Source organism: Protopterus annectens, chromosome 10.part0 (assembly GCF_019279795.1).
Source record: "Protopterus annectens isolate FY-2018-M chromosome 10.part0, PAN1.0, whole genome shotgun sequence".
Lineage (NCBI taxonomy): Eukaryota > Metazoa > Chordata > Ceratodontiformes > Protopteridae > Protopterus > Protopterus annectens.
The window spans coordinates 1,464,685,729-1,464,703,381 of NC_056744.1; the positions used below are offsets into that span (position 1 = coordinate 1,464,685,729).

General features: G+C 40.1%; 1 protein-coding gene across 1 annotated transcript in view; it reads left to right on the forward strand.

Moving 5' to 3' along the window:
- The window catches only part of LOC122814305 (nuclear factor 7, brain-like), a 530,904-nt gene that overhangs the window by 171,748 nt on the left and 341,503 nt on the right, over window positions 1-17,653 (forward strand). Inside the window, exon 4 of the mRNA XM_044086892.1 lies at window positions 167-364. Within this exon, the coding sequence (XP_043942827.1) occupies window positions 167-364 (198 nt within the window). The remainder of the gene's footprint in view (window positions 1-166; window positions 365-17,653) is intronic.

Consider the following 17,653-nt stretch of genomic DNA (forward strand, 5'->3'; position numbering starts at 1 on the left):
GTATTATGAAATGCTCTTTTACTGAATTTAATTAATGACAATGCTGATAGGTAAATATAATAATGAAAACTTAAAAAAAAATGATAAATGCAGCCAGATAAGCAGACATTTTTGTATCTCTGTAACTGTGAATTTTCCTTGATTCATATTTTAAATTTATTCACAGGAAAGTGTTCAGACCTTTGAGCAGCATATTAGCTCAGAATTCTGTGATCTGCATCAACTTTTCTTAGACAAGGAAGAGCAACTGATTCAAGAGGTAAAGGAGGAAGCAGAAAGAGCTGGAGAGATTCCTTCCACTGCAGTGTGGAAACCAGACTATTTTTCTCAACATTTTACTAAAGAGTGCATCTCTTTTGTAGAAGTAAGACATACTCTTATCTAATTTTTTGTTTTCAGTCTGTTGTTTACAGCATTATAAGAATTGAAAAAAAATTGTTCTTTCACACTGTTTTCTTCCTGCATCCATTAGTATAAATTATGATTGGTTGGCTTTTGGTAACTCTAGCTTTCCTCCTGCCATTATGACCAAGGGTTGTTATTTGCTGTTATTACCTCCAGGGTACAAAGCTATGTGCAAATTCTATAGCCAAAAATAATGAGAGGACAATGGCCCAAAATCAGGGACAGATTTTAAATATCTCCAATGTTGTTGTATCTTTCGTTTTTTCCTGGTTAGGAGTCGCCACAGCTGAACTCCGGTCCGCTAATGACTGGCAGTAGATTTTTATGAACGTCGAGGTGCCAGCTCGATGTTCAACCTTCCACAAAGGCATGCCCATTCATGCATGTCTTTCGAATGCCCACCCAACCACGGGGAGGACATGCAGACTCCACAAAGAAGGCACTCCCTGCACTCCAGCCAAGAATCGAATGGAAGAACCTCTTGCTGTGAGGCAACAACGCTACCGCTGCACCACCGAGGCAGTTTTTATATAAACTTGAAAATTGTTAGACTGTCTGGTTTTGCATTAACATTAATTTTCTGAAGCATGTGAAGTCTATAATTCAAGTGTTTGTCATTATTTAGTAATGTCAGTCCTCAGGGATTTGCCAGAAAACCTAAAATTTTAAGAGGAACAGACCAAAAATATGAGGCAAAAACCTGGACATTCTGCAAAAATCTGGACAGTTGAGAGGTATGGTGACAGTTTAAAATCAAAGTAAAGGACCCACAAGTCTGAAACTAAAATGTCTTTCAGACCTAAATATGAGGCAAAAATATGGACAGTCTGAAATTTTGAACAGTTGAGATTCCTTTAATTCTGGTTACAATATCTTAGCCAAGCTTTTCATTTTTGTTTTGTACCATACTGATGGACTTGTTATTCATTCTGTTTCTAGCCCACAGAAAGTGACAAAGATCAGCTCTGGTGGCCACATGTTAGTTATAGTTCTCAGCTCCAGTATGCATAAGGTCCCACCTGCCTACTAAATACCAAAGGATAGAGGTGCTTAAAGTGCACCATTTACAGAAGCTTATATTAGATATCCATCATGATTTCAGTCACATTGAAGACTGAGTTCTTCCTTCACTATCTCTTAAGGGTGTTAGTTGCTATAAGTAAGGGTCTATATTAGAACATCGAAATTTCAAAACTCTGAATGTTCTAATATTGACCCGTATTCAGCGAAAGCTGAAAATATCGAAGCTACAGAAAACCAAATTTTTTTCCTAGGGAAAGAATTTGGTTGTCCATTTCTGTTGCTTCGGTATTTTCAGTGCTGTGGTGGAAAGTTACAGGTCGGGTTCAGGTAAGTGTGCGATTGAGCGCGGGTTAGGTTAGTTAAGGTTAGGGTGCGGGTTAGGTATGTGTGCGACTGTGTGGACGTGAGGGTTAGGGCGGGTTAGGTGAGTTAGGGTTAGGGTGTGGGTTAGGTATGCATGCGATTGTGTGGACGTGAGGGTTAGGGTGGATTAGGTGAGTTAGGGTTAGGGCGTGGGTCAGGTAAGTGTGCGATTGTGTGGACATGAGGGTTAGGGTGGGGTAGGGGAGTTAGGGTTAGGGTGCGGGTGAGGTGAGTATGTAATAGTGATGGACCTTAGGGTTAGGATTTGGGTTAAGGTAAGTGAATAGTTAGTGGTGTATGTATAGTTTAGTGTAGGTTTAGGTGTAAGATTTTAGGTGTATGTGTGTGGATTGCTGTTTGTTTGGTGTGCTTGTGTTGTGTGTATTTGTTTTGGAACAGCAAATTTTTCCCTAGGAAAAAATTTGCTGTTCTGTATGTTCAATGGTTTCAGCTTTTGCTGAATAGGGGTCAATATTAGAACATTCGAAGTTTTGAAACTTCGATGTTCTAATATAGATCCATAAGTAATAACCTCTTATTCACAGTTTTCTCTTACCCTCTCCAGCATGCCATCACATCATATGCTATGTTGAAAAAAGACATGTGCTCCTGTATGCATCACTTTAATCATTATTTGTTGGATAAAATACATTGAGGTGTTTACAACCCAAAATTTTCCTAATATCATCCACTTTTACTAACCACGTTTTCTAGTTCTTTGGTGAAAGGAGCTAGATCCTATTTATCAAAGCAATGAACATAAGTGAAGAATCAATCCTGAAATAGTGGCTAGTCTATTATGGGATGCATTCATATTGATACATGTACTACATAAACAAATGTTCATCTGGGATGAGTTTTTGTGGCTTGTAAATTTGCCTCCCTGCAACACTTTAGGATATGACAGGATTCCATAAAGTCTAGCGAAAAACTTGGTACAAGTAAACAGCACATGTGAACTATACACAAGAGGTAACCCAGCCCAGAACCAAATCAGACAATGCAGAAATATGAGACAACAATACCAGTTTCTGTATCACTGTGTTTCTCACATCTTCTGTCAAAACAATAAATCCTTACATACACAATGCAGTTAATTCTAAGTAATCTTGAGAAAGACAGGATTTTTATTGTAGCTTAATAGTCAGTAGCAAAGACATGTGTTTTACTTCTGTGTCAGTAAACTAGACATATGGATTGTAATGCTTCCTGTTTGAGTCAATTATTATACAAAATGTGTGAGGTGATCTGAATCAGAATTTATTGGATCTCTTAATAAAAGTCTTCAGGGACTATTTAACATCTAGCACATCTGTTGAATATTAAATACAGAGTAATGAATGAGTGGCATTTTTAACTATATCTTATTTATATATGTTGCACTTCTCCCAGTTCTCCAGATTTTGGAGGAATATCCCTAAATTGCCATCAAACATGTTCTCCATTCCCTCCAAAAATTGGAAGTTATTTTGAGAAGTTAATACTACTTACTTTTAAAAAGTGTTCCTAGTCTGGGGTTTTTGATTTTAATATTTTCTGCTGTGTTAATAACTCTGGAGGCAAAGCTGAGCGGTGCAATATAAAGCAGAAGGGGTGTGTACATATACCTGTTTGAAGATACATCACCCAGTGGTACCATTTATACACCTTCTGGGGATTTCTTTTCTACTTCAAGAAGTATTTAAGTAAATTTGCACAATGCACTAAAATATATATTTAGGTAACCTGAAGTGCTAGGAATTTATATGACTGAATGTTTTATTTTAAATTTTGACAAACACTTTTTCTTGTTAATAAAATCCTGATATGATATTTATTGTTGATTGATATTTGATTTGTTGACTGCTGTGAAATTATTTCAACAGCCATAGAAATGTACAGAGGTGTATAGCCAAAAAAATTCAGTATATGCCTTCAATTTTATTTATATATCTGCTGCCCAACACCTGTATTATGAATCAATATGTTTTGATTTTTACTTTGGATATGGAAATAGGAATAAAACCCAAAACTGCTACGAAGCCAAAAACGCTGCAAGGTGAAGCGTGGGAAGTACGCTGCTCGTCCGGACTAATTCCAACAAAAACTGTAGTGCACAAGTCGAACCTTTTCTGGAAAATATATTTATTCAGTAAAGTCCACACAACAAAATGATGACATTCAATAATATCCATATGAAAACACAAATGGTTAAGCGCTTTCGACTGAATCCACAGCCAGTCTTCTTCAGGTTCTGAAGAAGACTGGCTGCAGATCCAGTCGAAAGCGCTTAACCATTTGTGTTTTCATGTGGATAATATTGAATGTCATCACTTTGCTGTGTGGACTTTTTTGAATAAATATATTTTCCAGAAAATTCGAACGGCAATACATTTTGTTGGAATTTCTTTGAATATGAATAAAATACTTGCACAAAAAATGTGATGTGTGCATTGTAGTTTGTGCACTAGGTTATGAACTGCAAATAATGGTGTAACTCATAAATGTGTACTTATCTGGCATTTTCGCTTAGAGGGTTAAGGCTATGGGCCTGATTGCAAAAGACTTGCTTGCAGTGTAACTGATCACTTACACCAAGAGCAGGTGTTTTGAAATCTGCAGTGCGATTACCTGAATAACAAATAAAATAGGTTGAAACATTTCATTTTCTATACTTGTGCAGAACATAAAACTCTGAGCTGCTTGACAGAGCAGCATCATGACTGACACTTCCTTGTAAAACAGGTGTTAACTTAATGGTATGTTTCTGCAGGGGGCTGCCCCCTGCATTCCTTCATGTTAGGCTCCTTTCCCCACCTCCTTAAATGAAGTATACTAATGCCAAGGTGACATCACTTTAAAGGTAAATAGACTACTTAATTTTGCTGTAAAATTAAATACTTCCTTTATCTCTGAGGTGACATAAACTAGGAACTAGTGTGTTTAGTTAAATAAAATTATGGAGAGCCTCTCACCATAGTGGCACAGAGGGGTGCCTCCCCTGAAAAATCATTGCAAATTCCTGTTTTTTGAATTTCTGTGTACACAGTTGGTCACAGCAGTATGTGTTATATATCTGTCATTTCAACTGGGTATGTTCTGTTAGTAAAGAAAGCTGCTACAAGCATAGTCAGCAAGTTGTAGTTGTAGTTGTAGTTTATAATTTCACTTGTGTGAGAGTTAATCATGTAATATGTAAATTCTGGAGAGCTTTCTAACTAAATAAAATATTCCTTACTGCAGTTTTCAGAAGAGAAGAAATGACATGGCCACAAGTCAGCCGTTATAGAGCATGGTCCACAACCAGCACTGTTTGTGCTGAATATTCACCATTAACAACCAAAATGTTATAAATATGAATAAATTAATGCAAAGTCAGTTTACTTTTTTCTATGTAAAATGTACTGGTTTCAGAAATGCATAACATACTACAAAAATAATTGTTTGTGTCTTTCGGCTTTTTCCGGTTAGGGTGCCACACCGGAACTCCGGTCCGCTAATGATTGGCAGTTGATTTTTACGTACTGGCTTGCCAGGCCTGACGCACAACCTTCAACGAAGGTACGCCCATTCACGCATGTCTTCACGCAGAAGACGCTCTAGCTGAGAATCGAACCAGACAGAGTCTTACTGTGAGGCGACAACGCTATCGCAGCACCACCACCGCGGGTTATACTACAAAAATAATACTGCAGTCTAATTCACAAATATATTCACTGGCATCTCACACATATGCTTGCTACCTATGACAGTTTCCTTAGGTTAGCTCCAGTTACAAAGCAGACACCAGCTGTACCACAGCTATGGAATTTATTAATAGCAAATAAAACAAATAAATTCCATAGCTGTGGTACAGCTGGCGTCTGCCTCATTTTCCGGATTTCGTATTTTACACCAGCCATTTTGTTCATTGTGAGTGGATTTGTGTGATTTTTATAGCTCCAGTTACATTCTGCTCACTCATCACCACTTCCTACAAAGGTACTCATCCAGAACATTATTTTATGTCATTTTATTAGATCTTCAAAATAAGAGAACATTAACAACAACAGCACATGCAAATTCAACAACTTTACAATATGCATACAGAATCTGTGAGATATGTTAACAGATATTTGAACATTACTATACGTATTTACATATGGCCTAGATGTTTTGTTTCCTCCACATACATAGTTATCAAACCTGAATCATTATTCATTCAATATAGATTACATCCTCTTTGTTTTGGTCAAATTACAATAAAAATGTGTCACAGATATCCAGCTTTTAGGTTTAGTGTGTAGTATTGCAATCAGTTTGTAATAATTTTTATCTTTTGTAATCAATTTCAAATATTCCCTGTGCAAATTCCCTACTTTTATAAACTGCAGCATTCTTCATCCCCTTGCTGTGACCATTTTTGGTAGTAGTGCCAGTAACATTTGAGTGGTCAATTCCTCCTTGCTCCAACCTATTGGAGTGTCTCTGCTTCGAGTCCCAATACTTCCCAGGACCAAGTTGAGGTTTTACCAAATATCTCAGTTCACCCATGCGTTGCCTGCCTTTATCTCTCTTGGGCTCCTCTATACTCTCAAAACATATGAATCAGTTCTGCATCTTGAGTGCCACATCTCCCACAATATAAAAAAAGAAATTCCTCTATTCTGTGCTACATTATTGTGTGTTTTACTCCACAAGTGAAGGATCCTCATTTGCTGATCCCATAAGTATAACCATTTCCTGAGATAAAAAACATTTCCTCAAATCCCTCCTCTGCAGTACTTCAAACAGAAAGTTCCAGTATACTAGATCAGAAGTTTTTTTAATATCATATAAAACTATCCCAGTGAACTGATATCCTACTTGATGGTTTTCAGGAAACTAGCTAAATTCCATTAATTATCAGTCCTTTGCATCCCCTTAATAATCCCACTTTGTTCTTGCTTTAAATGTTTGGATAAGACCTCATGCAAACCTTTTGTTAGGTTTTTTGACATACTTTTTATGTCCAAATTTATTTATTTATTTTATTTATTTCACATTTGTTAACCAGGTTAGTCCAAGTGAGTTTGCAAACAAACCCATTTTCATTGGAGACCGAGGGGAAAAGCCCCAGCAAACATAAATAAAAAAGTGACAATATACAAATATTAAATAACAATCACAATACAAAATAAAAAGAAAAGGCTATTAACTATTTACATTGCATTGATAGTAAGCAACCCATTTTCAGTGGAAACCCAAGGGGAAAGAGCCCCAGCAAACATAAGCAAAGATAAACATACAGGACAAAAACTATTAAAAACAACACTGCAAAAACGAAAATAGTTATAAAGAGAAAAACAAAAGAAAAAAAATTATGAACATTAAGGGTTGCACTGATAGTCATCATCATCATCATCTTTCGGCTTTTCCCGTTAGGGGTCGCCACAGCAGAACATCTCTTTCAATTTCTTCCTATCCTCTGCATCTTGCTCTAGTAGTGGACTAAAATTTACTCCATATGAGTGTAAAAACAAAAAGATAATAGTTGTTCAAAAGAAGGACAATGTATAGACATTCCCCGGGATTCATGAACCTTGCGCCAGGCGCACGCATAGCGTAGGCGTTACAACGCCAAATATGGCCGCCGAGCGATTCAGGTACGATCCAATTCCACGTGCACTACCGGCATGCGCCGGATCTGCGCCGCCCCCGGCGTAGGTATGCTAAACACCCCATGTGCGGTGTTGCACCATGCAAATGAAGGCATATAGCGATCCATGAAGTGGCGCAGGCGTAGCATAAGGCCACGGCAATGTAAACCAAAAAAAACGGTTTACATTTGCCCAAACACAACATAGGAGTAACGGAAGGCTGTCAGCCTCAGGTATCACACTGTTACCATATGCCAATGGCGAAATACACAGAGAATGTCAAAAGAAAACATGCACAACATGTAAATAATAACATAAATGGTATGTCCACAGAAACTCACAGCAGAACCCCAGGACATGTTTGCGGAAGGTGCAAAACAAGGAAATAATATGACAATGTCATAAAACAGCAGCGTAATACACATCAGCTTCACAGCCATAATACACCATGGTATGCATGGAAAGCCACAACCACGGTGCAAGGGTTGCCAAGGACTCGCGGCAGTGTTCGGCATGGTAACTATGAATTAGTAGTCAATGCCATGCAAATGAGGCAGATAATACTGAATCGCAAAACCCCGCGGTAAGGCTGTACCAAACGGCGCAGCGGTAATACACCGAGGAGTGGCTCAGAGGGAATACATGTCACCTGCAGAGGGGTGTGCCACTGTAGGAGGAAGCACATTGGAGCTCAGCAAACCTGGGCTGTACATTGCACATCACAGCTGCAGGACCGGCGTGAGGGGAAATAGCTGAGCTGAGAGCACACAATGCGCGCAGAGGTGCATGTGCACGAGGATGACTACGTTCCTTTAACCCAGTCATGTGACGCTTGCCCCGCAAATAACATCGGAAACAGGAAGGTGATGTTGAGAATATGAGGAAATGCGGAAGAAGTGTGATTGGAGTAATAATGAGCAATCGACACTAATCAACCCACGAAGGCCAATGTGCGGCAGCTGACAACTCTGCATGCAGAAACCTGCAAAACGGGATAGGGGAGGCATATGAATGCAAAGAAAGTAGGGGAGGTAGCAGATTGCAAAGAGTGAAGACCTGACACAGCAGAGCCAAGCAGACAGGCAGCACAATGGCGGCGGCACACAAAACGCACGATATGCCATGTCCCAGAGACTAAACATGACAGGGCTCAGCAGGATGCATGCCAGGAAATAGTAGGTGCAACGTGCAGAAATAGTAAGTGAAGGTCGAAAGGTAATCCATTGCAGGCAAGAGTAATGCAACACCAAAGGCAACAGCGTTTCAGTGCCAACAGTAAAACACGGAAGATAATCCCCAGATACGGCCATACAGACACACCCTATGACATCACCGGGTGTACAGCACAATAGTATAAAGTGTGAATGCACACAACACACAGCCGCGTATTCCCAAACACCGCACCATAGGTGTAAACACATGGGGAACTTTTAAAATGTACATGTTGGGTGCTGCCGTGGCCATGATCCATCAGCATGTGCTAGAGACAGACGGTGTTGTGGAGGAGGGTGCTGACAACTACCGTAGGCCTCAGAGGAGAAGGAGAGTGTTCAGACCAAGGGTAACCTACCAGGGGCTACAAGACCTGGAGATAGTAGAGCATTACAGGGTGGATAGGGACACGTTACAGCAAATAGTGGAGCTGTGCCGGCCATGCCTGAGAACAAGAAACAACAGAGGGGAGCCCATCCCAGTGGACACAAAGGTATGTGTAAGCTTGCGAATACTGGCCACAGGTACCTTTCAAAGGCCAACTGGGGATATAATGGGTATCTTACAGGCATCAGCATCCAGGGTACTACACCAGTTTCTGGATGCCATGTTACCACATGCCAATGAGCATATATACATCCCCAGATCTCAGGAGGAGTTGGCTAGCAATATGCGCCACTTCCACCGTGTGGCACAATACTCAGAGGTACTGGGTGCGATAGACTGTACGCACATACAAATCAAGTCACCACCTGGGGAGCAGGGTAGACACTACATAAACCACAAGGGATTCCCCTCCATCAATTGCCAGGTCGTGTGCAATGCGCAGGGCATTATCATGGATGTGTGTGCTGGCAGCCCTGGAAGCTACCACAACTCCCATATCTGGCATGCCTCACAGCTGTACCAGGTATTCGCCAGGGGGGCATCCCACAAGGCCACCTTGTAGGGGATGCTGGCTATGCACTGGAGCCGTGGATGATGACTCCCATCAGAAATGCACACACACACATGCAAGAATGCCATAATGAGGCACACGCACAAACCAGAGTAATCATAGAGCGTGTGTTTGGGATGCTCAAATCACGGTTCCGGTGCCTGGATACATCCGGTGGAGCCCTGCAGTACTCTCCAGGCACATGTGCCCACATATTCATAGTATGTGCCATGCTACATAATATGATCCTGCGGAAGCAGCTGCTGCAGGGACATAATGGTGAAGGGCCACAAAGCCCACCACAACTGCCAAGGCCAGTCCAGGCACAGAGGGTTCAGGACCATGAACACACTGTGCCAGCCCCAGTAGGCATACGGAGGCGTACCCAATATGCCTATGCCCTGGCAAAGAGGGAACGTATAGCACATACTCTGGCAGCGTAGGCCCCATGGACTGACACCTCCTCACCTGCAGACACAGTGAAATGGATGGCACACAAACATGACCACCCATAAAGTGTACCGTATGGGTGCCCCATGTGTGACTCCAACATAGGCAGCCCCCAAACACTGTACACCCAACAGCTAGTGGAGCATGGAACACCAACACCTGAACAGTACGCGGGTCCTACAGCAGACGGCATTGCTGTATGCTGCCACGTTCGCCGCAAGGTGTATACATATAAACATATATACATGTGCATATACACATATGTAGATAGATATAATTACATATATAGAAATATATGTACACATATACACATAAGTACTACAGTTAAGACAGGGAATCAGAGGGATGTAAGGTGACTGAGATGTAACACCCGAAATCTGTACATAGTATACATAGTGAAACAACAACCTGAGCATCCGGGAGGTTTAACAGAAGAGGATACCGCCAACCATGGAACGGGCAACATACTGAAATGCATATCTGTGAGTCGGAATGATCGCCAGACCACAGTACTGTAACAGTACACGCGCGGGTAATAGTATGATGATATGAGGGGGGAGTCAGACACCGCCGCCGGTGTCACGGCCCACGCAGGTACTGTGTGCAACCGTCCCCATGAGTGCCGTAGTATGTGTATGTGTGCGGTGAGGGTGCCGTGTGTGTTGCTGTGCGAGTGTAATGTGTGTGTCTCCGTAATATGTGTATGTTGGTGCCATGTAAGAGGCAGAGTGGAATAATATGTGTAGGCATATGGTACACTAGCCACAGTCATATGTACACCAGTAATCCTAAAGTAGTAGTGAGAGCCTCACCCCGACTAGGCATGTGGCGACGTAGAACGATACAAAGTGACAATGTCCCAGATCGTAGCACAGGAATATACCTCACAGGAAATGGAAAGGACGTATGTACTACTCATGCCCGTATGTACGACACCGATAGGCTAATTGCAAAATGATATGTCGGCAAAGTCACACAGCAATAGGTATGTCCCGCGGAAATACGTATGTGCTACCCCAGTACTGACCGTGGCCACGTCTCGGCCCGTAAACACCGCTGCGTGTTCTACAAGTGTCAAACAAGCAATCCCCACCTGAATAGGTGGCAACCACTGGCAAACAGGCCATCCCAAGAACAGGACCACAATGACTGCAAATATCTGGGACAGAATGACAAGGGATAGTCGTCACATACAAACAACCGCTGATATACCACAGATGTGACGGAGGAATACATGCATGAAGCACACACGCAGGCGATACCAACACCACATGACAACAACACAACCAACACCCCCATACCAACAGACAATTATCTGTCAACTCTCCAGGCAGGGATGGAGCACACAGACAACCATACCGTGTATGTAGAGATGCAAGGCCCACAACCCGTATCCATCACCTACAACCTCCAATATCCCCCATCATACATATTAAAGGGATACAAACCGTAATAGCAGCACAAACATACAGGCAGTCAATGACATCTGCATAACCGCAACATCTCACGTGGGAAACACAATCAAAGGCGGATGCATACTTGCATGCGTTGTTTAAAGGAATACAACAGCCATGTTACACATCCGAATGCAAAACGCCATCAACAGACGTCGTCAGGACAGGGACACACACATGTCGAACAAAATACTATACCCAACACACACAATCCACGGCTAACACCACTGTGAAATGTACCTGTCGCCACACATAGCGGCTGCAGTAGCACATAACATAACACAATACAGACCATCTCCACGAAGGTAGGGCAAATATCCAACGCCCAGGTGAGGAATCCAACCATACCCCAGTTACGACACGTAATGTCCGAATGGAGTAGATGCACAGGTGATATGCACACAATTACTCACGGAGGAACAGCAATTGGTGGGATGAGCCCACATGTTGCAGGTAACGACGGATATAAGGATGACTCCCAGGATATTCAAACCATATGCTCATACCGAACCAGTAGTGTACAACCAAAAGAGAAATAAAAAGGAAAACCGATACACGGAACAAAACACGGAATGAAACACCGACAAGGTATGTAGAACACATGATATGTACGGGTGTGTAACGCATGATGTGTATGACGAAGCTGTACTGTATGGGAATGGTGTTTGTAAGTAATGACACTTGCCCATAATGCAGAGAGTGGTGAAAGGTGGTTATGTAGTGCTATCCTGCTGAGCATGCCAACGACTGTGGACACCGTGTGCACAGCAGTGGGACATCATGTACACAGCTGAGACACCACAAGGGCTGCCACAGGGGGGCATTACAGAGAACAATGCCAGAACACACGCCGATGCTGGCAGTGGATGTCCAACAAGGAAGTGCCATAGCAGGGGATAGGACATGAATGTATACTGTCACAGCACACATGTGTATGGGCATATACCATCAATCTTCCAACAAAAAACCAACAGGAGCCAGCATATGATGATCAAAAATAATGTATTAAAGTTGAAGCATCACAGTAAAAAAATGCACATACCGGTTTCGGCTGGTAATTTACACAGCCTTCATCAGTGTATAAAGTTTAAAGCATTTCCTTCCTGTTAAATACATAAGCATACAATCCTATTGGTGGATAATTTATAAATATTCATTAAGTCCTGGGGAGAAAAGCCCACCCAGTTTAATGATCCACTTTTTTTCTTTTCTGTTAAGAACCTCATGCCAACCAATTTTGTTTTTGCGGTCACCTTGAATAACATCAATGATTGTAAATAAAAATGATGCTGATGGATGTAATAGCTGGTGTTTGTACAGTGTGTTCGTGAGCTTTTTCTGTTTGATATTACTATAATGTTCTGAAATGCGTAACCTCAAACATCTGGAGGTTTGTCCAATGTAAAATGCACCACATTTGCATGTGGCCATATAAATGGCCCAATCACTACTGCAATTACAGAACATATTGATATCAAAAACCTTTGGGCAATTACGACTGGAAAATTCCCTTGTGTTACAAATGTATTTGCAATTTATTCAATGGCCGCAAGGGAAACAACCATATAAACTGTGTCCAGAAATGGTAGTTTGTATTCTACCCTTGCTATGCCTATCCCTGGTTTTGTAATGGTTGAAATAAGAATTCAAATTTTTTCCATTCCTGTATGAATACATACATTTGTCAGGGATGGTCCGAGCAACTTCTGGATCACTCTGCAGAATATTCCAATGACGCTGTACAATGTTGACATAACTAAAAGTGTTACGGCCATAGGTCGTGGTAAGTCTAAGTGGTTGAGATGACATATGATCCTTGTTTTTCTCCTTATATTGAAGCAACTGACTCCGCTCCATTTCTTGTACCTGTCTCTTAGCATTGGCTAAAACCCCTGCCTTATACCCTCTTTGTTTGAACCTATGTGTAAGATCCTCAGAATTTTTATGATATGTTGACTGTTGTGAACATATCCGCTTAGTTCTAATAAATTGAGATTTCGGAATATTATTTGCTATGTGTGGGGCATGAAAACTGGTAGCATGCAGCAATGAATTATACTGGGGGAACTTCCTATATGTCTCGCTCTCTAGTGTACCATCAGGGAGCTTCCGTATAATAACATCTAAAAAAATCATACTGTGAGTATCATGTTGTTCCGTGAATTCTAACCCCCATTCATTGCTGTTCAAATATTGTAAAAAAGCTAACAGACATGATTCCGTTCCCCTCCACACTAGCCAGATGTCGTCTAGATATCGCCTCCAGATATCCATTTCTGATATAAAGGTGTTTCTGTTAGAATCATAAATTAACTTGGTCTCGACATAGGCCATAAAAAGATCGGCATATATGGGGGCAAAAGAAGCCCCCATAGCCGTGCCCTTAATTTGCCAATAGCAATTGTCCTTATAGTAAAAAACATTGCAAGTAAGGACATATCTGGCCATGTCAACCAAAAATTCATTGAATGTAGAACCATAAAGACCAGCAAAATCCAGCCAGTAAGCCAAAGCTTGAAGACTGGCATGGTGTGGAATGTTGGTATATAAGGTGCATACATCGAGCGTACATAATAACCAATCTTCTTCCAACTGAGTCTCTGATATAATTTGTAAAAAACTTGTTGTATCATTTAGTCTCGATCTAACAAAACCCAGCAAAGGTTTGAGATATTTAGTCAAAAACAAAGACAAAGGTTCAGTTAAATATTTCCTTCCGGAAACTATGGGTCTGCCTGGTGGTTGTGTAAGATTTTTGTGCACTTTCGGGAGAAAGTATATATATTGAGAATTCGAATCTTTGATCGTAAGTTGGGATAAAATATCATTAGAAATGACCCCCCTCTCCTGTGCATTTTTAAGGAAAAGTTCAATACACTTGGTAAATTTAGATACAGGGTCATGGAGCATATGATTATAATATCTAGTGTCTGATAACTGCCTAAAGGCCTTGTTGTTATAAGCATCCCAATTCTGCACCACAACTGCCCCACCTTTGTCTGCTGCTGTAATCACAATTTGTTTATTCTTCTGGAGTTCAAGTATGGCTTGTTTTTCCTTTACAGTGACATTGTTTTGTTTCCAAACCAAACTGGAGCCATGAAAATGGACATCCTTCAGAACACTGTTATAAAATTGATGAACAACAGCGTTCATGGGTGGGGAAAACTTAGATGGATGATAAGTAAATTTCCCCTTTTCAAAATCCAAACCAGAATCTCCAAAAAACAATTTCAAATTAATTAATCTGCAGAAACTGGACAAATCCTGTGCAAATGATTCCTCAGAAATGAAATTACCAGGGATAAAATTGAGGCCTTTATTCAAGATATTCAATTGCGAATCAGACAATTCAAAATCAGACAGATTGAGAACATTATTAACATTGTTTACATTTGAGTCCCCAATGCCAATTCCAACAATCCCTGTACATTGTGTATTATTTTTGTGTTTCCACCCACCCCGTCTGCAAGTGTGCCTAAAGGGGCTGACCCCAAACTCCTTTTGGGCAATGGTGATCCTGTTGCTGTCAGAGATTCGTTGTCAGTACCTGATGAGGTGTCCTCACATGATGAGGAAGCATTGTAATTACTTTTCCTCAAGATAGATCTAGGTCTTTTTCTTTTTTTTATCCGACCTGGGTGGGTCATTGAATCGGACATGCTTGGGTTGAAATGAAAAAGGGTTACCCCTAGAGTAATCCTCTTGATCTCTACTGAATTTTTTCATCTTCCTTAGCTTTAATTCCATATCAATTTTTTTTAAATCTTGAGCTATTCTATTCAATTTACCTTCAAATGAAGGTTCCTGTTCAAAATTTTTTAACTTGTCTGCCAAAGTCATGATTTCAGATAGCCCCCTTTCTATAGCTCGATTGTGATACTGGTAAAGTTGAACCACAAAGGACATAGTAGCCTCATGTTGTATTTTCGCCCATTGTGTGGTTAGTTCATCGTCTGCCTCACTCACATGTGGAATTATCCTAATTCTGAGTCCCCTTGGTGTAATGTTAGCTGCCTGATAGGCTTTGAAAAGCTTACTATGCCATACATTTGCCCGTAAAGCCCTTAATAACCTGTTCAGGTCATCAATTAGCTTTTGACTTGTAATGTCTGGGTTGTTGTTCCCCAAGGGTTCATCAGTCTTATTGGAATTCAAACCAAAGACTCCCAGATCATCACGATCAGCCACGAATCCAGAAATAAGATTCGACAGATCCATCATGAAAAGAAATTGACCAATACAAAATATATATAAAGCTGTCAATAATGGTCAATCACTATTACCACGACAGCAATATACTGATAAATAGGGGCAAATTCCAATTTACAAAGGGGAATTTCCAAGATAAAATCTATTGGAAAAAAACTGTGAAGACATATAATTATTTTTTAAAAACTAATGTATACTGATGCAGACGATGAAGAAACCAACACATATGGAAACAACACCCTCTGAAAAAAATGCTGAAAGAGAAAGAGGCCCTGAAAAACAAAGGTTTTGGCTGTATGTCAAAGTAATATAAATAGAATAGAACAGGGAAACTAGAACAACAATCTGGTCCAAACAAAAGTAAGGCCCCAGATGTAGATGAAACCTCAAGTGCATATAAATAAATAGACACTCCGTTGGTCAGTTTGGAAAGATTATGGACCTAACTCAAAAGTCTGAATAATAATTCAAAATATATGTAGCAGACCCACAAATTCCTAATCCACACCATATAAACTATGGGAAAATATAATGAATCCCATTACTGTGTGGGGATAATATTATAAATCAAATCCAATTGTGCTTACTTGGGCTCACATGTCCCCAACCAAAGTCCTAACCCTCACATAAAAGTAACCTGTGAAGTACTGGTACCAGCAAAATAGCAATGTTTACTTATAAAAGATATAATAATGTTGTCAATCTGTCATTGATTTAAACAAAAAGTAAAAATTATTAATAATTGGAAATATAATTGTTATACACAGCCCACATATAAATTCAATCAAGTTAGATAGACATTATGGAACCATACCACAACCATGCATCCAATTATACCATACAATGATAAAAAATAACCGGTGCAATCAAAATGTTGTATAAGCACCCCTATTGATAATATATAGAATCTGTAATTTCAGTCACTTCTCCAAATGCAAACTAAGCCCAATGCCATAATATGGAATTGTCTGGAATCAGACAAAAAAAGGAGCTTAATATATTATCATAAAACTGGACTTGTATTAGTCAAAGCACTAAATCAATGGTATCAGATCAATGGAACATGGAGCCTATGGCCTTATGGTATACAAATCATCCCCCTGTATTGCTTGTTGTTCATCCAAAAAGACAGTATTCATCAGAGCTCATATATAAAAATAGAGTTCCAAAATGTCTGACAAATCCCACTTATAATATGTACCAATATTAATACTGGCTATATATTGTTGTCATAAATCGGAGCCATCTAAATTCCAAAGTGTAGAAAACAACTGTGGCATAGGTGCATATGGATGGTAAAAGGACATCGGTTGAAGTTCTATATACAATAGGAAATCAACCATAAACCATACAAATCTTCAAACATATAAAACCTGTATAAAGTAGCCCTGCCTATGCACTTGGGATTCATAAGTTCAAATAATCATCACCTAAATGGATAAATAGTATTTGTTCACATAATATATATGTATGAACATCCATCTATGAACCATATGATATAATCGGGCCAGAGATTGTACAAATCTAATGTCCCTAGTTCTTGTTCCGACACGTAACCCAACGTCCCAAAAGTGATAAATCCAATTATGCCCAATATAGAATATAATGAATACCCCTAACCTCAAGAGAGGTCGATCGTATATCTAAAGGGTTACAAGAAAATAAACCCCATAAAATGGGCAGAAAAACTGGTTAAAAGCCCACACATACATGCATGAGTAAACACCATTACGTGCCCACCTTTATGCTTATACCAAAAACAAAGCTGATATAAACCCCTGCACAAACATTGTTTCAACTCCAAGCATATGTTAACCACATACGAGCCCATACAAAGGAATTTGTTCAAAGACCCATATGCAGTGCCACAAATCATATACAAAATCACAACAATATACAGAAATATTTAAATACAATACTGTCCATATAAATCGTTGGTCTTCTGCTTAATTCCGAATTTATGGTAATCCAAAGTCATTGTGCGACCCAAAGGCCTGCAT